At 42.1% G+C, this 24,081-nt stretch overlaps 1 protein-coding gene across 4 annotated transcripts in view; it reads left to right on the forward strand.

The window, feature by feature from the left end:
- The window catches only part of LOC130272835 (uncharacterized), a 92,241-nt gene that overhangs the window by 1,686 nt on the left and 66,474 nt on the right, over positions 1-24,081 (forward strand). For all 4 annotated transcript variants that reach the window (XM_056518775.1, XM_056518774.1, XM_056518773.1 and 1 more), the window contains exon 2: positions 22,759-23,086. In XM_056518775.1, coding sequence (XP_056374750.1) covers positions 22,763-23,086 — 324 coding nt within the window. In that variant the 5' untranslated portion in view covers positions 22,759-22,762. The remainder of the gene's footprint in view (positions 1-22,758; positions 23,087-24,081) is intronic.

The raw sequence follows: 24,081 nt of genomic DNA on the forward strand, positions 1-24,081 counted from the left end.
CCCATAATAATATATTCACTGCCCCCTGTATCCTGCCCCATAATAATATATTCACTGCCCCCTGTATCCTGCCCCATAATAATATATTCACTGCCCCCTGTATCCTGCCCCATAATAATATATTCACTGCTCCCATAATAATATATTCACTGCCCCCTGTATCCTGCCCCATAATAATATATTCACTGCCCCCTGTATCCTGCTCCATAATAATATATTCACTGCCCCCTGTATCCTGCCCCATAATAATATATTCACTGCCCCCATAATAATATATTTACTGCCCCCATAATAATACATTCACTGCCCCCTGTATCCTGCCCCCATAATAATATATTCACTGCCCCCTGTATCCTGCCCCATAATAATATATTCATTGCCCCCATAATAATATATTCACCGGCCCCATAATAATATATTCACTGCCCCCATAATAATATATTCACTGCTCCCATAATAATATATTCACTGCCCCTGTATCCTGCCCCAATAATAATATATTCACTGCCCCATAATAATATATTCACTGCCCCTGTATCCTGCCCCCATAATAATATATTCACTGCCCCCTGTATCCTGCCCCTATAATAATATATTCACTGCCCCTGTATCCTGCCCCCATAATAATATATTCACTGCTCCCTGTATCCTGCCCCCATAATAATATATTCACTGCCCCCTGTATCCTGCCCCATAATAATATATTCACTGCCCCCTGTATCCTGCCCCCATAATAATATATTCACTGCTCCCTGTATCCTGCTCCATAATAATATATTCACTGCCCCCCTGTATCCTGCCCCATAATATATTCACTGCCCCCATAATATATTCACTGCCCCCATAATAATATATTCACTGCTCCCTGTATCCTGCTCCATAATAATATATTCACTGCTCCCTGTATCCTGCTCCATAATAATATATTCACTGCCCTCTGTATCCTGCCCCATAATAATATATTCACTGCCCCATAATAATATATTCACTGCCTCCTGTATCCTGCCCCATAATAATATATTCACTGCCTCCTGTATCCTGCCCCATAATAATATATTCACTGCTCCCTGTATCCTGCCCCATAATAATATATTCACTGCCCCCATAATAATATATTCACTGCCCCCTGTATCCTGCCCCATAATAATATATTCACTGCCCCCTGTATCCTGCCCCATAATAATATATTCACTGCTCCCTGTATCCTGCCCCCATAATAATATATTCACTGCCCCCTGTATCCTGCCCCATAATAATATATTCACTGCCCCCATAATAATATATTCCCTGCCCCCATAATAATATATTCACTGCTCCCATAATAATATATTCACTGCCCCTGTATCCTGCCCCATAATAATATATTCACTGCCCCCTGTATCCTTCCCCATAATAATATATTCACTGCTCCCTGTATCCTGCCCCCATAATAATATATTCACTGCCCCCTGTATCCTTCCCCTATAATAATATATTCACTGCCCCCTGTATCCTGCCCCATAATAATATATTCACTGCCCCCTGTATCCTGCCCCATAATAATATATTCAATGCCCCCTGTATCCTGCCCCCATAATAATATATTCACTGCCCCCTGTATCCTTCCCCTATAATAATATATTCACTGCCCCCTGTATCCTGCCCCATAATAATATATTCACTGCTCCCTGTATCCTGCCCCATAATAATATATTCACTGCCCCCTGTATCCTGCCCCATAATAATATATTCACTGCCCCCTGTATCCTGCCCCATAATAATATATTCACTGCCCCCTGTATCCTGCCCCATAATAATATATTCACTGCCCCTTGTATCCTGCCCCATAATAATATATTCACTGCTCCCTGTATCCTGCCCCATAATAATATATTCACTGCCCCCTGTATCCTGCCCCATAATAATATATTCACTGCCCCCTGTATCCTGCCCCATAATAATATATTCACTGCTCCCTGTATCCTTCCCCCATAATAATATATTCACTGCCCCCTGTATCCTGCCCCATAATAATATATTCACTGCCCCCTGTATCCTGCCCCCATAATAATATATTCACTGCCCCCTGTATCCTGCCCCCATAATAATATATTCACTGCCCCATAATAATATATTCACTGCCCTCTGTATCCTGCCCCCATAATAATATATTCACTGCCCCATGTATCCTGCCCCCATAATAATATATTCACTGCCCCCTGTATCCTGCCCCCATAATAATATATTCACTGCCCCCTGTATTCTGCCCCATAATAATATATTCACTGCCCCCTGTATCCTGCCCCATAATAATATATTCACTGCTCCCTGTATCCTGCCCCATAATAATATATTCACTGCCCCCTGTATCCTGCCCCATAATATATTCACTGCCCCCTGTATCCTGCCCTATAATAATATATTCACTGCCCCCTGTATCCTGCCCCATAATAATATATTCACTGCCCCCTGTATCCTGCCCCCATAATAATATATTCACTGCCCCCTGTATCCTGCCCCCATAATAATATATTCACTGCCCCCTGTATCCTGCCCCATAATAATATATTCACTGCCCCCTGTATCCTGCCCCCATAATAATATATTCACTGCCCCCTGTATTCTGCCCCATAATAATAAATTCACTGCTCCCTGTATCCTGCCCCATAATAATATATTCACTGCCCCCTGTATCCTGCCCCATAATAATATATTCACTGCCCCATAATAATATATTCACTGCCCCTGTATCCTGCCCCATAATAATATATTCACTGCCCCATAATAATATATTCACTGCCCCTGTATCCTGCCCCATAATAATATATTCACTGCTCCCTGTATCCTGCCCCATAATAATATATTCAATGCCCCCTGTATCCTGCCCCATAATAATATATTCAATGCCCCCTGTATCCTGCCCCATAATAATATATTCACTGCCCCCTGTATCCTTCCCCATAATAATATATTCAATGTCCCCTGTATCCTGCCCCCATAATAATATATTCACTGCTCCCTGTATCCTGCCCCATAATAATATATTCACTGCCCCCTGTATCCTGCCCCCATAATAATATATTCACTTCCCCCTGTATCCTGCCCCATAATAATATATTCACTGCCCCATAATAATATATTCACTGCCCCTGTATCCTGCCCCATAATAATATATTCACTGCCCCCTGTATCCTGCCCCATAATAATATATTCACTTCCCCCTGTATCCTGCCCCCATAATAATATATTCACTGCCCCCTGTATCCTGCCCCCATAATAATATATTCACTGCCCCATAATAATATATTCACTGCCCCTGTATCCTGCCCCCATAATAATATATTCACTGCCCCATGTATCCTGCCCCCATAATAATATATTCACTGCCCCCTGTATCCTGCCCCCATAATAATATATTCACTGCCCCCTGTATCCTGCCCCATAATAATATATTCACTGCCCCCTGTATCCTGCCCCATAATAATATATTCACTGCCCCCTGTATCCTGCCCCATAATAATATATTCACTGCCCCCTGTATCCTGCCCCATAATAATATATTCACTGCCCCCTGTATCCTGCCCCATAATAATATATTCACTGCCCCCTGTATCCTGCTCCATAATAATATATTCACTGCCCCATAATAATATATTCACTGCCCCCTGTATCCTGCCCCCATAATAATATATTCACTGCTCCCTGTATCCTGCCCCATAATAATATATTCACTGCTCCCTGTATCCTGCCCCATAATAATATATTCACTGCCCCATAATAATATATTCACTGCCCCTGTATCCTGCCCCATAATAATATATTCACTGCCCCATAATAATATATTCACTGCCCCTGTATCCTGCCCCATAATAATATATTCACTGCTCCCTGTATCCTGCCCCATAATAATATATTCAATGCCCCCTGTATCCTGCCCCATAATAATATATTCAATGCCCCCTGTATCCTGCCCCATAATAATATATTCACTGCCCCCTGTATCCTGCCCCATAATAATATATTCACTGCCCTCTGTATCCTGCCCCATAATAATATATTCACTGCCCCATAATAATATATTCACTGCCCCCTGTATCCTGCCCCCATAATAATATATTCACTGCCCCCTCTATCCTGCCCCATAATAATATATTCACTGCCCCCTGTATCCTGCCCCATAATAATATATTCACTGCCCCCTGTATCCTGCCCCCATAATAATATATTCACTGCCCCCTGTATCCTGCCCCCATAATAATATATTCACTGCCCCATAATAATATATTCACTGCCCTCTGTATCCTGCCCCCATAATAATATATTCACTGCCCCCTGTATTCTGCCCCATAATAATATATTCACTGCCCCCTGTATCCTGCCCCATAATAATATATTCACTGCTCCCTGTATTCTGCCCCATAATAATATATTCACTGCCCCCTGTATCCTGCCCCATAATAATATATTCACTGCTCCCTGTATCCTGCCCCATAATAATATATTCACTGCCCCCTGTATCCTGCCCCATAATAATATATTCACTGCCCCCTGTATCCTGCCCCATAATAATATATTCACTGCCCCCTGTATCCTGCTCCATAATAATATATTCACTGCTCCCTGTATCCTGCCCCCATAATAATATATTCACTGCCCCCTGTATCCTGCCCCCATAATAATATATTCACTGCTCCCTGTATCCTGCCCCATAATAATATATTCACTGCTCCCTGTATCCTGCCCCATAATAATATATTCACTGCCCCATAATAATATATTCACTGCCCCTGTATCCTGCCCCATAATAATATATTCACTGCCCCATAATAATATATTCACTGCCCCTGTATCCTGCCCCATAATAATATATTCACTGCTCCCTGTATCCTGCCCCATAATAATATATTCAATGCCCCCTGTATCCTGCCCCATAATAATATATTCAATGCCCCCTGTATCCTGCCCCATAATAATATATTCACTGCCCCCTGTATCCTGCCCCATAATAATATATTCACTGCCCTCTGTATCCTGCCCCATAATAATATATTCACTGCCCCATAATAATATATTCACTGCCCCCTGTATCCTGCCCCCATAATAATATATTCACTGCCCCCTCTATCCTGCCCCATAATATATTCACTGCCCCCTGTATCCTGCCCCATAATAATATATTCACTGCCCCCTGTATCCTGCCCCCATAATAATATATTCACTGCCCCCTGTATCCTGCCCCCATAATAATATATTCACTGCCCCATAATAATATATTCACTGCCCTCTGTATCCTGCCCCCATAATAATATATTCACTGCCCCATGTATCCTGCCCCCATAATAATATATTCACTGCCCCCTGTATTCTGCCCCATAATAATATATTCACTGCCCCCTGTATCCTGCCCCCATAATAATATATTCACTGCCCCCTGTATTCTGCCCCATAATAATATATTCACTGCCCCCTGTATCCTGCCCCCATAATAATATATTCACTGCCCCCTGTATCCTGCCCCCATAATAATATATTCACTGCCCCCTGTATTCTGCCCCATAATAATATATTCACTGCCCCCTGTATCCTGCCCCATAATAATATATTCACTGCTCCCTGTATCCTGCCCCATAATAATATATTCACTGCCCCCTGTATCCTGCCCCATAATAATATATTCACTGCCCCATAATAATATATTCACTGCCCCCTGTATCCTGCCCCATAATAATATATTCACTGCCCCCTGTATCCTGCCCCATAATAATATATTCACTGCCCCCTGTATCCTGCCCCATAATAATATATTCACTGCCCCATAATAATATATTCACTGCCCCTGTATCCTGCCCCATAATAATATATTCACTGCCCCATAATAATATATTCACTGCCCCTGTATCCTGCCCTATAATAATATATTCACTGCTCCCTGTATCCTGCCCCATAATAATATATTCAATGCCCCCTGTATCCTGCCCCATAATAATATATTCAATTCCCCCTGTATCCTGCCCCATAATAATAAATTCAATGTCCCCTGTATCCTGCCCCCATAATAATATATTCACTGCTCCCTGTATCCTGCCCCATAATAATATATTCACTGCCCCCTGTATCCTGCCCCCATAATAATATATTCACTTCCCCCTGTATCCTGCCCCATAATAATATATTCACTTCCCCCTGTATCCTGCCCCCATAATAATATATTCACTGCCCCCTGTATCCTGCCCCCATAATAATATATTCACTGCCCCATAATAATATATTCACTGCCCCTGTATCCTGCCCCCATAATAATATATTCACTGCCCCCTGTATCCTGCCCCCATAATAATATATTCACTGCCCCCTGTATCCTGCCCCCATAATAATATATTCACTGCCCCCTGTATTCTGCCCCATAATAATATATTCACTGCCCCCTGTATCCTGCCCCATAATAATATATTCACTGCTCCCTGTATCCTGCCCCATAATAATATATTCACTGCCCCCTGTATCCTGCCCCATAATAATATATTCACTGCCCCCTGTATCCTGCTCCATAATAATATATTCACTGCCCCATAATAATATATTCACTGCCCCCTGTATCCTGCCCCATAATAATATATTCACTGCCCCCTGTATCCTGCCCCATAATAATATATTCACTGCCCCCTGTATCCTGCCCCCATAATAATATATTCACTGCCCCCTGTATCCTGCCCCATAATAATATATTCACTGCCCCCTGTATCCTGCTCCATAATAATATATTCACTGCCCCATAATAATATATTCACTGCCCCCTGTATCCTGCCCCATAATAATATATTCACTGCCCCCTGTATCCTGCCCCATAATAATATATTCACTGCCCCCTGTATCCTGCCCCCATAATAATATATTCACTGCCCCCTGTATTCTGCCCCATAATAATATATTCACTGCTACCTGTATCCTGCCCCATAATAATATATTCACTGCTACCTGTATCCTGCCCCATAATAATATATTCACTGCTCCCTGTATCCTGCCCATAATAATATATTCACTGCCCCTGTATCCTGCTCCCATAATAATATATTCACTGCCCCCATAATAATATATTCACTGCCCCCTGTATCCTGCCCCCATAATAATATATTCACTGCCCCCTGTATCCTGCCCCATAATAATATATTCACTTCCCCCTGTATCCTGCCCCCATAATAATATATTCACTGCCCCCTGTATCCTGCCCCATAATAATATATTCACTGCTCCCTGTATCCTGCTCCATAATAATATATTCACTGCTCCCTGTATCCTGCCCATAATAATATATTCACTGCCCCTGTATCCTGCTCCCATAATAATATATTCACTGCCCCCTGTATCCTGCCCCCATAATAATATATTCACTGCCCCTGTATCTTGCCCCATAATAATATATTCACTGCCCCCTGTATCCTGCCCCCATAATAATATATTCACTGCCGCCTGTATCCTGCCCCATAATAATATATTCACTGCCCCTGTATCCTGCCCCATAATAATATATTCACTGCTCCCTGTATCCTGCCCCATAATAATATATTCACTGCTCCCTGTATCCTGCCCCATAATAATATATTCACTGCCCCCTGTATCCTGCCCCATAATAATATATTCACTGCCCCCTGTATCCTGCCCCCATTATAATATATTCACTGCCCCCTGTATCCTGCCCCATAATAATATATTCACTGCCCCCTGTATCCTGCCCCATAATAATATATTCACTGCTCCCTGTATCCTGCCCCATAATAATATATTCACTGCCCCCTGTATCCTGCCCCATAATATATTCACTGCCCCCTGTATCCTGCCCTATAATAATATATTCACTGCCCCCTGTATCCTGCCCCATAATAATATATTCACTGCCCCCTGTATCCTGCCCCCATAATAATATATTCACTGCCCCCTGTATCCTGCCCCCATAATAATATATTCACTGCCCCCTGTATCCTGCCCCATAATAATATATTCACTGCCCCCTGTATCCTGCCCCCATAATAATATATTCACTGCCCCCTGTATTCTGCCCCATAATAATAAATTCACTGCTCCCTGTATCCTGCCCCATAATAATATATTCACTGCCCCCTGTATCCTGCCCCATAATAATATATTCACTGCCCCATAATAATATATTCACTGCCCCTGTATCCTGCCCCATAATAATATATTCACTGCCCCATAATAATATATTCACTGCCCCTGTATCCTGCCCCATAATAATATATTCACTGCTCCCTGTATCCTGCCCCATAATAATATATTCAATGCCCCCTGTATCCTGCCCCATAATAATATATTCAATGCCCCCTGTATCCTGCCCCATAATAATATATTCACTGCCCCCTGTATCCTTCCCCATAATAATATATTCAATGTCCCCTGTATCCTGCCCCCATAATAATATATTCACTGCTCCCTGTATCCTGCCCCATAATAATATATTCACTGCCCCCTGTATCCTGCCCCCATAATAATATATTCACTTCCCCCTGTATCCTGCCCCATAATAATATATTCACTGCCCCATAATAATATATTCACTGCCCCTGTATCCTGCCCCATAATAATATATTCACTGCCCCCTGTATCCTGCCCCATAATAATATATTCACTTCCCCCTGTATCCTGCCCCCATAATAATATATTCACTGCCCCCTGTATCCTGCCCCCATAATAATATATTCACTGCCCCATAATAATATATTCACTGCCCCTGTATCCTGCCCCCATAATAATATATTCACTGCCCCATGTATCCTGCCCCCATAATAATATATTCACTGCCCCCTGTATCCTGCCCCCATAATAATATATTCACTGCCCCCTGTATCCTGCCCCATAATAATATATTCACTGCCCCCTGTATCCTGCCCCATAATAATATATTCACTGCCCCCTGTATCCTGCCCCATAATAATATATTCACTGCCCCCTGTATCCTGCCCCATAATAATATATTCACTGCCCCCTGTATCCTGCCCCATAATAATATATTCACTGCCCCCTGTATCCTGCTCCATAATAATATATTCACTGCCCCATAATAATATATTCACTGCCCCCTGTATCCTGCCCCCATAATAATATATTCACTGCTCCCTGTATCCTGCCCCATAATAATATATTCACTGCTCCCTGTATCCTGCCCCATAATAATATATTCACTGCCCCATAATAATATATTCACTGCCCCTGTATCCTGCCCCATAATAATATATTCACTGCCCCATAATAATATATTCACTGCCCCTGTATCCTGCCCCATAATAATATATTCACTGCTCCCTGTATCCTGCCCCATAATAATATATTCAATGCCCCCTGTATCCTGCCCCATAATAATATATTCAATGCCCCCTGTATCCTGCCCCATAATAATATATTCACTGCCCCCTGTATCCTGCCCCATAATAATATATTCACTGCCCTCTGTATCCTGCCCCATAATAATATATTCACTGCCCCATAATAATATATTCACTGCCCCCTGTATCCTGCCCCCATAATAATATATTCACTGCCCCCTCTATCCTGCCCCATAATAATATATTCACTGCCCCCTGTATCCTGCCCCATAATAATATATTCACTGCCCCCTGTATCCTGCCCCCATAATAATATATTCACTGCCCCCTGTATCCTGCCCCCATAATAATATATTCACTGCCCCATAATAATATATTCACTGCCCTCTGTATCCTGCCCCCATAATAATATATTCACTGCCCCCTGTATTCTGCCCCATAATAATATATTCACTGCCCCCTGTATCCTGCCCCATAATAATATATTCACTGCTCCCTGTATTCTGCCCCATAATAATATATTCACTGCCCCCTGTATCCTGCCCCATAATAATATATTCACTGCTCCCTGTATCCTGCCCCATAATAATATATTCACTGCCCCCTGTATCCTGCCCCATAATAATATATTCACTGCCCCCTGTATCCTGCCCCATAATAATATATTCACTGCCCCCTGTATCCTGCTCCATAATAATATATTCACTGCTCCCTGTATCCTGCCCCATAATAATATATTCACTGCCCCCTGTATCCTGCCCCATAATAATATATTCACTGCCCCCTGTATCCTGCCCCATAATAATATATTCACTGCCCCCTGTATCCTGCCCCATAATAATATATTCACTGCCCCCTGTATCCTGCCCCCATAATAATATATTCACTGCCCCCTCTATCCTGCCCCATAATATATTCACTGCCCCCTGTATCCTGCCCCATAATAATATATTCACTGCCCCCTGTATCCTGCCCCCATAATAATATATTCACTGCCCCCTGTATCCTGCCCCCATAATAATATATTCACTGCCCCATAATAATATATTCACTGCCCTCTGTATCCTGCCCCCATAATAATATATTCACTGCCCCATGTATCCTGCCCCCATAATAATATATTCACTGCCCCCTGTATTCTGCCCCATAATAATATATTCACTGCCCCCTGTATCCTGCCCCCATAATAATATATTCACTGCCCCCTGTATTCTGCCCCATAATAATATATTCACTGCCCCCTGTATCCTGCCCCCATAATAATATATTCACTGCCCCCTGTATCCTGCCCCCATAATAATATATTCACTGCCCCCTGTATTCTGCCCCATAATAATATATTCACTGCTCCCTGTATCCTGCCCCATAATAATATATTCACTGCCCCCTGTATCCTGCCCCATAATAATATATTCACTGCCCCATAATAATATATTCACTGCCCCCTGTATCCTGCCCCATAATAATATATTCACTGCCCCCTGTATCCTGCCCCATAATAATATATTCACTGCCCCCTGTATCCTGCCCCATAATAATATATTCACTGCCCCATAATAATATATTCACTGCCCCTGTATCCTGCCCCATAATAATATATTCACTGCCCCATAATAATATATTCACTGCCCCTGTATCCTGCCCTATAATAATATATTCACTGCTCCCTGTATCCTGCCCCATAATAATATATTCAATGCCCCCTGTATCCTGCCCCATAATAATATATTCAATTCCCCCTGTATCCTGCCCCATAATAATAAATTCAATGTCCCCTGTATCCTGCCCCCATAATAATATATTCACTGCTCCCTGTATCCTGCCCCATAATAATATATTCACTGCCCCCTGTATCCTGCCCCCATAATAATATATTCACTTCCCCCTGTATCCTGCCCCATAATAATATATTCACTTCCCCCTGTATCCTGCCCCCATAATAATATATTCACTGCCCCCTGTATCCTGCCCCCATAATAATATATTCACTGCCCCATAATAATATATTCACTGCCCCTGTATCCTGCCCCCATAATAATATATTCACTGCCCCCTGTATCCTGCCCCCATAATAATATATTCACTGCCCCCTGTATCCTGCCCCCATAATAATATATTCACTGCCCCCTGTATTCTGCCCCATAATAATATATTCACTGCCCCCTGTATCCTGCCCCATAATAATATATTCACTGCTCCCTGTATCCTGCCCCATAATAATATATTCACTGCCCCCTGTATCCTGCCCCATAATAATATATTCACTGCCCCCTGTATCCTGCTCCATAATAATATATTCACTGCCCCATAATAATATATTCACTGCCCCCTGTATCCTGCCCCATAATAATATATTCACTGCCCCCTGTATCCTGCCCCATAATAATATATTCACTGCCCCCTGTATCCTGCCCCCATAATAATATATTCACTGCCCCCTGTATCCTGCCCCATAATAATATATTCACTGCCCCCTGTATCCTGCTCCATAATAATATATTCACTGCCCCATAATAATATATTCACTGCCCCCTGTATCCTGCCCCATAATAATATATTCACTGCCCCCTGTATCCTGCCCCATAATAATATATTCACTGCCCCCTGTATCCTGCCCCCATAATAATATATTCACTGCCCCCTGTATTCTGCCCCATAATAATATATTCACTGCTACCTGTATCCTGCCCCATAATAATATATTCACTGCTACCTGTATCCTGCCCCATAATAATATATTCACTGCTCCCTGTATCCTGCCCATAATAATATATTCACTGCCCCTGTATCCTGCTCCCATAATAATATATTCACTGCCCCCATAATAATATATTCACTGCCCCCTGTATCCTGCCCCCATAATAATATATTCACTGCCCCCTGTATCCTGCCCCATAATAATATATTCACTTCCCCCTGTATCCTGCCCCCATAATAATATATTCACTGCCCCCTGTATCCTGCCCCATAATAATATATTCACTGCTCCCTGTATCCTGCTCCATAATAATATATTCACTGCTCCCTGTATCCTGCCCATAATAATATATTCACTGCCCCTGTATCCTGCTCCCATAATAATATATTCACTGCCCCCTGTATCCTGCCCCCATAATAATATATTCACTGCCCCTGTATCTTGCCCCATAATAATATATTCACTGCCCCCTGTATCCTGCCCCCATAATAATATATTCACTGCCGCCTGTATCCTGCCCCATAATAATATATTCACTGCCCCTGTATCCTGCCCCATAATAATATATTCACTGCTCCCTGTATCCTGCCCCATAATAATATATTCACTGCTCCCTGTATCCTGCCCCATAATAATATATTCACTGCCCCCTGTATCCTGCCCCATAATAATATATTCACTGCCCCCTGTATCCTGCCCCCATTATAATATATTCACTGCCCCCTGTATCCTGCCCCATAATAATATATTCACTGCCCCCTGTATCCTGCCCCTATAATAATATATTCACTGCCCCCTGTATCCTGCCCCCATAATAATATATTCACTGCCCCCTGTATCCTGCCCCCATAATAATATATTCACTGCTCCCTGTATCCTGCCCCATAATAATATATTCACTGCTCCCTGTATCCTGCCCCATAATAATATATTCACTGCCCCCTGTATCCTTCCCCCATAATAATATATTCACTGCCCCCTGTATCCTGCCCCTATAATAATATATTCACTGCCCCCTGTATCCTGCCCCATAATAATATATTCACTGCCCCCTGTATCCTGCCCCTATAATAATATATTCACTGCCCCCTGTATCCTGCCCCATAATAATATATTCACTGCCCCCTGTATCCTGCCCCTATAATAATATATTCACTGCCCCCTGTATCCTGCCCCATAATAATATATTCACTGCCCCCTGTATCCTGCCCCATAATAATATATTCACTGCTCCCTGTATCCTGCCCCATAATAATATATTCACTGCCCCCTGTATCCTGCCCCATAATAATATATTCACTGCCCCCTGTATCCTGCCCCATAATAATATATTCACTGCCCCTGTATCCTGCCCCATAATAATATATTCACTGCCCCCTGTATCCTGCCCCATAATAATATATTCACTGCCCCCTGTATCCTGCCCCATAATAATATATTCACTGCCCCCATAATAATATATTCACTGCCCCCTGTATCCTGCCCCCATAATAATATATTCACTGCCCCCTGTATCCTGCCCCATAATAATATATTCACTGCCCCCTGTATCCTGCCCCCATAATAATATATTCACTGCCCCATAATAATATATTCACTGCCCCATAATAATATATTCACTGCCCTCTGTATCCTGCCCCATAATAATATATTCACTGCCCCATAATAATATATTCACTGCCCCCTGTATCCTGCCCCCATAATAATATATTCACTGCCCCCTGTATCCTGCCCCATAATAATATATTCACTGCCCCCTGTATCCTGCCCCATAATAATATATTCACTGCCCCCTGTATCCTGCCCCATAATAATATATTCACTGCCCCCTGTATCCTGCCCCCATAATAATATATTCACTGCCCCATAATAATATATTCACTGCCCCCTGTATCCTGCCCCCATAATAATATATTCACTGCCCCATAATAATATATTCACTGCCCCCTGTATCCTGCCCCATAATAATATATTCACTGCCCCCTGTATCCTGCCCCCATAATAATATATTCACTGCCCCATAATAATATATTCACTGCCCCCTGTATCCTGCCCCCATAATATATTCACTGCCCCATAATAATATATTCACTGCCCCCTGTATCCTGCCCCATAATATATTCACTGCCCCCTGTATCCTGCCCCCATAATAATATATTCACTGCCCCATAATAATATATTCACTGCCCCCTGTATCCTGCCCCATAATAATATATTCACTGCTCCCTGTATCCTGCCCCATAATAATATATTCACTGCCCCCTGTATCCTGCCCCCATAATAATATATTCACTGCCCCCTGTATCCTGCCCCCATAATAATATATTCACTGCTCCCTGTATCCTGCCCCATAATAATATATTCACTGCCCCCTGTATCCTGCCCCATAATAATATATTCACTGCCCCTGTATCCTGCCCCATAATAATATATTCACTGCCCCTGTATCCTGCCCCATAATAATATATTCACTGCCCACTGTATCCTGCCCCATAATAATATATTCACTGCCCCCTGTATCCTGCCCCATAATAAATTCACTGCTCCCTGTATCCTGCCCCATAATAATATATTCACTGCCCCATAATAATATATTCACTGCCCCCTGTATCCTGCCCCATAATAATATATTCACTGCCCCCTGTATCCTGCCCCATAATAATATATTCACTGCCCCCTGTATCCTGCCCCATAATAATATATTCACTGCCCCTGTATCCTGCCCCATAATAATATATTCACTGCCCCCTGTATCCTGCCCCATAATAATATATTCACTGCCCCCTGTATCCTGCCCCATAATAATATATTCACTGCCCCCTGTATCCTGCCCCATAATAATATATTCACTGCTCCCTGTATCCTGCCCCCATAATAATATATTCACTGCCCCCTGTATCCTGCCACATAATAATATATTCACTGCCCCTGTATCCTGCCCCCATAATAATATATTCACTGCTCCCTGTATCCTGCCCCCATAATAATATATTCACTGCCCCCATAATAATATATTCACTGCCCCCTGTATCCTGCCCCATAATAATATATTCACTGCTCCCTGTATCCTGCCACATAATAATATATTCACTGCCCCTGTATCCTGCCCCCATAATAATATATTCACTGCTCCCTGTATCCTGCCCCCATAATAATATATTCACTGCCCCCATAATAATATATTCACTGCCCCCTGTATCCTGCCCCATAATAATATATTCACTGCTCCCTGTATCCTGTCCCCATAATAATATATTCACTGCTCCCTGTATCCTGCCCCATAATAATATATTCAATGCCCCCTGTATCCTGCCCCCATAATAATATATTCAATGCCCCCTGTATCCTGCCCCATAATAATATATTCACTGCTCCCTGTATCCTGCCCCATAATAATATATTCACTGCTCCCTGTATCCTGCCCCATAATAATATATTCAATGCCCCCTGTATCCTGCCCCCATAATAATATATTCACTGCTCCCTGTATCCTGCCCCCATAATAATATATTCACTGCCCTCTGTATCCTGCCCCATAATAATATATTCACTGCCCCATAATAATATATTCACTGCCCCTGTATCCTGCCCCCATAATAATATATTCACTGCCCCTGTATCCTGCCCCCATAATAATATATTCACTGCCCCCTGTATCCTGCCCCATAATAATATATTCACTGCCCCATAATAATATATTCACTGCCCCTGTATCCTGCCCCATAATAATATATTCACTGCCCCCATAATAATATATTCACTGCCCCCATAATAATATATTCACTGCCCCATAATAATATATTCACTGCCCCTGTATCCTGCCCCCATAATAATATATTCACTGCCCCCATAATAATATATTCACTGCCCCCATAATAATATATTCACTGCCCCATAATAATATATTCACTGCCCCATAATAATATATTCACTGCCCCCTGTATCCTGCCCCATAATAATATATTCACTGCCCCCTGTATCCTGCCCCCATAATAATATATTCACTGCCCCTGTATCCTGCCCCTTAATAATATAATATATTCACTGCCCCCTGTATCCTGCCCCATAATAATATATTCACTGCCCCCTGTATCCTGCTCCATAATAATATATTCACTGCCCCCTGTATCCTGCCCCATAATAATATATTCACTGCCCCCATAATAATATATTCACTACCCCCATAATAATATATTCACTGCCCCCATAATAATATATTCACTGCCCCCATAATAATATATTCACTGCCCCCATAATAATATATTCACTGTCCCCATGATAATATATTCACTGCTCCCTGTATCCTGCCCCCATAATAATATATTCACTGCCCTCTGTATCCTGCCCCATAATAATATATTCACTGCCCCCTGTATCCTGCCCCATAATAATATATTCACTGCCCCCATAATAATATATTCACTGCCCCCTGTATCCTGCCCCCATAATAATATATTCACTGCCCTCTGTATCCTGCCCCATAATAATATATTCACTGCCCCCTGTATCCTGCCCCATAATAATATATTCACTGCCCCCATAATAATATATTCACTGCCCCCTGTATCCTGCCCCTTAATAATATATTCACTGCCCCCATAATAATATATCCACTGCCCTATAATAATATATTCACTTCCCCATAATAATATATTCACTGCTCCCATAATAATATATTCACTGCCCCATAATAATATATTCAATGCCCCCATAATAATATATTAAATGCCCCCATAATAATATATTAAATGCCCCCATAATAATATATTCAATGCCCCCATAATAATATATTCAATGCCCCCATAATAATATATTCAATGCCCCCATAATAATATATTCACTGCCCCATAATAATATATTCACTGCCCCCATAATAATATATTCACTGCCCCATAATAATACATTCAATGCCCCCATAATAATATACGGTATTCACCGCCCCATAATAATATATTCAATGCCCCCATAATAATATATTCACTGCCCCCATAATAATATATTCACTGCCCCCATAATAATATATTCACTGCCCCCATAATAATATATTCACTGCCCCCATAATAATATATTCACTGCCCCCATAATAATATATTCACTGCCCCCATAATAATATATTCACTGCCCCCATAATAATATATTCACTGCCCCATAATAATATATTCACTGCCCCCATAATAATATATTCACTGCTCCATAATAATATATTCACTGCCCCCATAATAATATATTCACTGCCCCCATAATAATATATTCACTGCCCCCATAATAATATATTCACTGCCCCCATAATAATATATTCACTGCCCCATAATAATATATTCACTGCTCCCTGTATCCTGCCCCATAATAATATATTCACTGCCCCCATAATAATATATTCACTGCCCCCATAATAATATATTCACTGCCCCCATAATAATATACTCACTGCTCCATAATAATATATTCACTGCCCCATAATAATATATTCACTGCTCCCTGTATCCTGCCCCATAATAATATATTCACTGCTCCCTGTATCCTGCCCCATAATAATATATTCACTGCCCCCTGTATCCTGCCCCATAATAATATATTCACTGCCCCATAATAATATATTCACTGCCCCCTGTATCCTGCCCCATAATAATATATTCACTGCCCCTGTATCCTGCCCCATAATAATATATTCACTGCCCCATAATAATATATTCACTGCCCCCATAATAATATATTCACTGCCCCCATAATAATATATTCACTGCCCCCATAATAATATATTCACTGCCCCCATAATAATATATTCACTGCCCCCATAATAATATATTCACTGCCCCCATAATCACTGCAATCACTGAGCTTATATATGTGACTCCCATACCTCCTCCTCTGACCTGGTGACTCCACACTTGTCATCACCTCTAAGGGCCAGAGGGGCCACATATAGAGCGCAGCTGTCATCTCTCCTCATCCGTCGTCACATGTCACTTTATGCCAATAAAGTTTGGTTCATTTTGTAATAAATTCTTAGATAAATTTTTTATGACATCTGTAATTTTATCATATTTATTTTGTTCTATTTTTTTGTTTTGCCGACTCCATACATGTTTTCATATTTATCACATTTTATTACATTTTTTCATTTATTTATTTTTTGTTTATTTTTACTGAACTTTTTAGCTACAACTCTTAATTTTAGGTTTTTATGTAATTTTTCAGTCTTTTACTGTAATGACAATTAACTTTTTATGTTTTTAAACTGGTATTTTTTAATGGATTTAGTTTAGTATTTTTTGTTATTTTATTGTATTAATACTTTTGGTATTATGCTTTTATAAATGTATATATGTTTTTTATATAATTTAGTTTGGTTTATATTATAATATTTTTCTACATAAAAAAAAAAATTATTTCTCTTTAGTTTGTTTTTTGTCAGTCCTTGGCCAATTTTTTTTCCTGATGTGATCGCGGCCGTGTAGTGTTTTTTTTTTTTTCCCCTGCGCTGTCACTTACGCTCCTGTCCGTTCTATGGCAGAGGGGGGTGGAGCGGTGGACGAGATATCACTGCACCCCCCAATCCTTTAGCAGCGAGCTCACAAATGGGGCATTTATCATAGCTGACAAGTGCCCTACTTTACAATGCATGACGTTCTTCCCAGCAGAGAAGGATCAGCAGATCCCGGGACATTGCTGCAGACTGATGGGCCCCTCTGAATGAGCGGGTGGGGGGTGGGGGTTTACTTATTGGTTTATTGGAAACCAATTCTGCATGTAATACCACAATGACACAATAATATTCTACCGTATCCGGCTGTATTTGCGTATCATGTCCCCGCACACTGCGACATTGAATGGAATGTATAGGATATAAACAGCCTGAAAACCATTGTTATCTATTGCTACAATGTATCATAACATATAACAATGACTGCAGGATCAGATAGATACAGTAATATGTCTGATCCTGAGGATAAGTAATGTATGAACACAGTGACCTCACCAGCAGAATAGTGAGTACAGCTCTGGGGTATAATACAGGATATAACTCAGGATGAGTACAGGATAAGTAATGTAATGTATGTACACAGTGACCCCACCAGCAGAATAGTGAGTACAGCTCTGGAGTATAATACAGGATATAACTCAGGATCAGTACAGGATAAGTAATGTAATGTATGTACACAGTGACCTCCCCAGCAGAATAGTGAGTACAGCTCTGGAGTATAATACAGGATATAACTCAGGATCAGTACAGGATAAGTAATATAATGTATGTACACAGTGACCTCACCAGCAGAATAGTGAGTACAGCTCTGGAGTATAATACAGGATATAACTCAGGATCAGTATAGGATAAGTAATGTAATGTATGTACACAGTGACCTCACCAGCAGAATAGTGAGTACAGCTCTGGAGTATAATACAGGATATAACTCAGGATCAGTACAGGGTAAGTAATGTAATGTATATACACAGTGACCTCACCAGCAGAATAGTGAGTACAGCTCTGGAGTATAATACAGGATATAACTCAGGATCAGTACAGGATAAGTAATGTAATGTATGTACACAGTGATCTCACCAGCAGAATAGTGAGTACAGCTCTGGAGTATAATACAGGATATACTTCATAGAGGTAATTGTTCACTTTGCTGACACTTTGGGCCCCATGATCAGCCCAATAACACACACTTTTAACATAAACTGTAAAGTACATTTTCTTTATTATATTGTAATGCTAACTGATCACAATATTTTTGGTGTATAGATGTATACGTTTCTTGGTGTGCCGACTCGCAACCAACATACAACTGGCCATGTGAAAAACATGAATATTCCAAATTCAGTCTTGCAGTAGTTAATGATTGCCCTTGTGCTTTGATGCTCTGTCACGGTTTTGGTCAAGCCGAGATTCTCGTTCCCCCCCCCCCCATTCTTGTTGCTTTGGATTGTTTTTCGTCCAATTGATGATTTTTTAGTGACCGTGTTGAGTATATTATGACTTCACCCAAACACCGTCTGTCTCACTCGCACAGCACCTATGCCTCAAAATTTCATCAAAATTGGTCCAGTAGTTGTTCTCTTACGTGACCGGTGTCACCCCCCCTCAAATTTCACAGAATCGATCCTCAGACTATACTATAGTTTCCCTGAAAATGTTATCACAATCGGGTGGTCCCCCAACATCCGATGGTAATCCGTTCCAAATGGACCATCGTTTGTTGAAACCATCGTATGTTGAGGGATCCGTGCAATGTAAAGTATAGGACAGTGGTCTACAACCTGCGGACCTCCAGATGTTGCAAAACTACAACACCCAGCATGCCCGGACAGCCAACGGCAACATCTGGAGGTCCGCAGGTTGAAGACCACTGGTATTGGAGGTTGTACTCTCGTGTCCCCGCCGCTCCGGACCTTCACCGCTGCCCTGGATGTCGCCTTCCATCGCTGTCACGGTGTCCCCGACGCTCCGGCAAGGCTTCTGCTTCCCCGGCATCCTCGCTCTCCATCGCCGCCATCACGTCGCTACGCACGCTGCTCCTATTGGATGAGGAGACGGCGTGCGCAGCGACGTGATGACGACTGTGGAGAGCGCCGACGATGCAGGGGATCCCGAGGAGGATGCGCCGGAGCCCTGAGGACAGGTAAGGGATCGTCAGCGGACCACATGGGGCACCGTAAACGGCTATCCGGTGGCAGCTGAAGCAGTCTGCGCTGGCGGATAGCCGTTTATGCGATGGCCCCGACATACAAAAGCATCGTATGTTGATGCTGCCTCTGAGAGACCATCGCATGTTGAAATGATCGTATGTCGGGGCCATCGTAGGTCCCCCCCGACCTACGATGGCCCCGACATACGATCATTTCAACATGCGGTCACTGTACATCCATTTTTATATAGGCTCACATCACTGACTTCCCCTGTCAACCAATCGCAGCTCAGCTTTCATTTCTCACACTGCTGAGGTAAAATAAAAGCTGCACTGTGATTGGCTGCCATTACTTATACTGTTGAGGTAAAATAAAAGCTGCGCTGCCATTGGCTGCCATTACTTATACTGTTGAGGTAAAATGAAAGTTGTGCTGCCATTTCTTAGGCTTCTTTCACACTACAATTACATTGATGTGATCTGAGGTGATACAAGGTGCTCAACCCCAAGTGCAGTTGTGCACCTACGTTGGATTGGAGGACCTGCACCCATGGATCACATTATGGTTTCACTACTGTGGTTAATGTAAACAATGACATTGGCTAACCCTCAAAACTGATGTAAAATTGAGACATTAGCCAGTATATCCTTATATACCGTTTTAACCCGTTATAGCCCGTTATTAATAATGGCCGTTATTTTGTGATGGAAAATAGTAACGGGAGGAATAGTGCATGCACTATTTATTTATCTTCCGTCACAAAATAACGGCCGTTATTAATAACGGGCTATAACGGGTTTAAACGGCTGTTAGAAAAATCCCATTGACTGTAATGGGAAAATGAAAGCTGCGCTGTGATTGGTTGCCATTTCTTATACTGCTGAGGTAAAATGAAAGCTGCGCTGCGATTGGTTGCCATTTCTTATACTGCTGAGGTAAAATGAAAGCTGCGCTGTGATTGGTTGCCATTTCTTATACTGCTGAGGTCAAATGAAAGCTGCGCTGTGATTGGTTGCCATTTCTTATACTGCTGAGGTAAAATGAAAGCTGCGCTGCGATTGGTTGCCATTTCTTATACTGCTGAGGTAAAATGAAAGCTGCGCTGCGATTGGTTGCCATTTCTTATACTGCTGAGGTAAAATGAAAGCTGCGCTGCGATTGGTTGCCATTTCTTATACTGCTGAGGTAAAATGAAAGCTGCGCTGCGATTGGTTGCCATTTCTTATACATCTGTGGTAAAATGAAAGCTGCGCTCTGATTGGTTGCTATGGGCAGCACAAATTTTCTTTTGGACAGCTTATGTGACGAATTTGGTTTTTCTCTTATATCAGCGGTGACACGTCCACTCATCCGATCGCAACCAAACTTCAAGGAAACACATACATACATACATGCGTACATTTTAATATAGATTAGTATTTTCCCCCTCCTCCTGTATTATTTATGTGTGTTTAGTGTTTTTTCCCCTTTTTCTGTATTAGGCGGCATTCACACCACGTTTTTGCATTACAGTTCCTGTATCAGGTTTTGGATGAAAAACGGATTCCTCAAAACCGGACTAAACTGTATCAAAACGTGTGAACAAATTTTAACCCTTATACAGTTAAAAACCGTATACAGTTAAAAAAATCATGTCCGGTTGCATCCATTTTTTAAGAAAAAAACGTATAAGTTTTTAACTTTTCACTCCATTATAAATAGTTTCACTTGTTTGATTGAAATCCCAAGAACAAAAACTGTGCAGTAAAAACTGTATGGTGAAAACCGGATGGAACTGTGCGCACATACGGTTCTGTACGGTTCCCATTGACTCCCATGTTAAAAAAAACGTATACGGTTTAATACAGTTTTTCACCCAGACCAAAAACCGTCGTAGGCTACGGTTTTGGGTACGGGAAAAATCGGACACAACCTGATACATCTTTTGGCATATGGTTTTCAATATGGTTCTGTGCGGTTTTCACATAGAAAACGTATACGGGAACTGTATTGCAAAAACGTGGTGTGAATGCACCCTTAATATGCTGGTCATTTGATTTTCCTGTCTCTCTGTCCAGTGGCTGTGATATATGGCGGTGACTGATTAACCCTTTCTCTGCCTCTTCTTCTTGTCAGGTCCATGATGTCTCGCTGCTCGGTGAGAGGCTGCAGGAGCGGTCCTGGGGGGACGGACAGCTCGGTCACCTTCCACCCCTTCCCAGCAGAGCGGGGGGCTGCGGAGAGGTGGGCTCGTCTGTGTGGGGTCTCCGACCAGGAATGTTCTCAGCTCCTGAAGGATCTGGATCATGGCGGCTCTGGGAGGTACCAGCTTTGTTCTCTGCACTTTGAGGAGCGAGCGTTCAAAACAAACCCAGATGATGAAACCTGCAATGTGAGTCTGAGGCCGGGCGCGGAGCCAACGCTATTACTGAGCCCAGCGCCGACCGTCCACAACAGCGACCAGGTAAGGGATGACCAGGCGCAATATTGGGGGAGATTTATCAACACCTAGGCAGAGGTAAAGTTGACCAGTTGCCCATAGCAACCAATCAGATTGCTTCTTTTATTTTTTACAGGCCTCTTTAAATATGAAAGAAGCGATCTGATTGGTTGCTATGGGCAGCTGCACCGCTCTTCCTCTGTACAGGTTTTGATAAATCTCCACCGATCACCAAAACAAAGGTTCATTAACTTCAATGTGTGCAGTGTACACAAATAACAATGAAGGTGGTTTAACCCCTTAAGGACCATTTTGGCCTTAAAGGAGTACTCCACCCCAGGACATCTTATCCCATATCCAAAGGATAGGGGATAAGATGTCGGATCGCGGGGGTCCCGCCGCTGGGGACCCCTGGGATCTCGGCTGCAGCACCCCGCTTTCATTACTGCACAGAGCAAACTCACTGTGTGCGTAATGATTGGCGATACAGGGGCCGGAGCATTGTGACTTCTCGTCTCCGCCTCTCATGTCGTCACAGCCCGCCCCCTTAATGCAAGTCCATAGACTTGTATTGAGGGAGCAGAGCAGTGACATCATGAGAGGCGGAGCCGTGATGTCACAATGCTCTGGAGGTATCAGCAGAGAGCACTGTGGTGAGACTAGAAAGAACTACACAGCTTCCTGTGGAGCATACAGCAGATAAGTACTGGAAGGATTACATTTTTTTAATAGAAGTAATTTACATATCTGTTTCCGGCACCAGTTGATTTGAAAAAAATAAATAAAATAAAAAAGTGTTTTCCAAAGGAGTACCCCTTTTAAGCATTCTAGTGTAAAGTTCTCCAACTTTCATTTGACTGACTTGATAGATTTTTGTTGCAGTTATATCCTATCTATACAATTGTCTGTGATGTAAACAAGAATATAACTACTATAATACTGCTCCCTATATACAAGAATATAACTACTATAATACTGACCCTATATACAAGAATATAACTACTATAATACTGCTCCTA

The sequence above is a fragment of the Hyla sarda genome, chromosome 5 (genome assembly GCF_029499605.1).
Source record: "Hyla sarda isolate aHylSar1 chromosome 5, aHylSar1.hap1, whole genome shotgun sequence".
Taxonomy (NCBI): Eukaryota; Metazoa; Chordata; class Amphibia; order Anura; family Hylidae; genus Hyla; species Hyla sarda.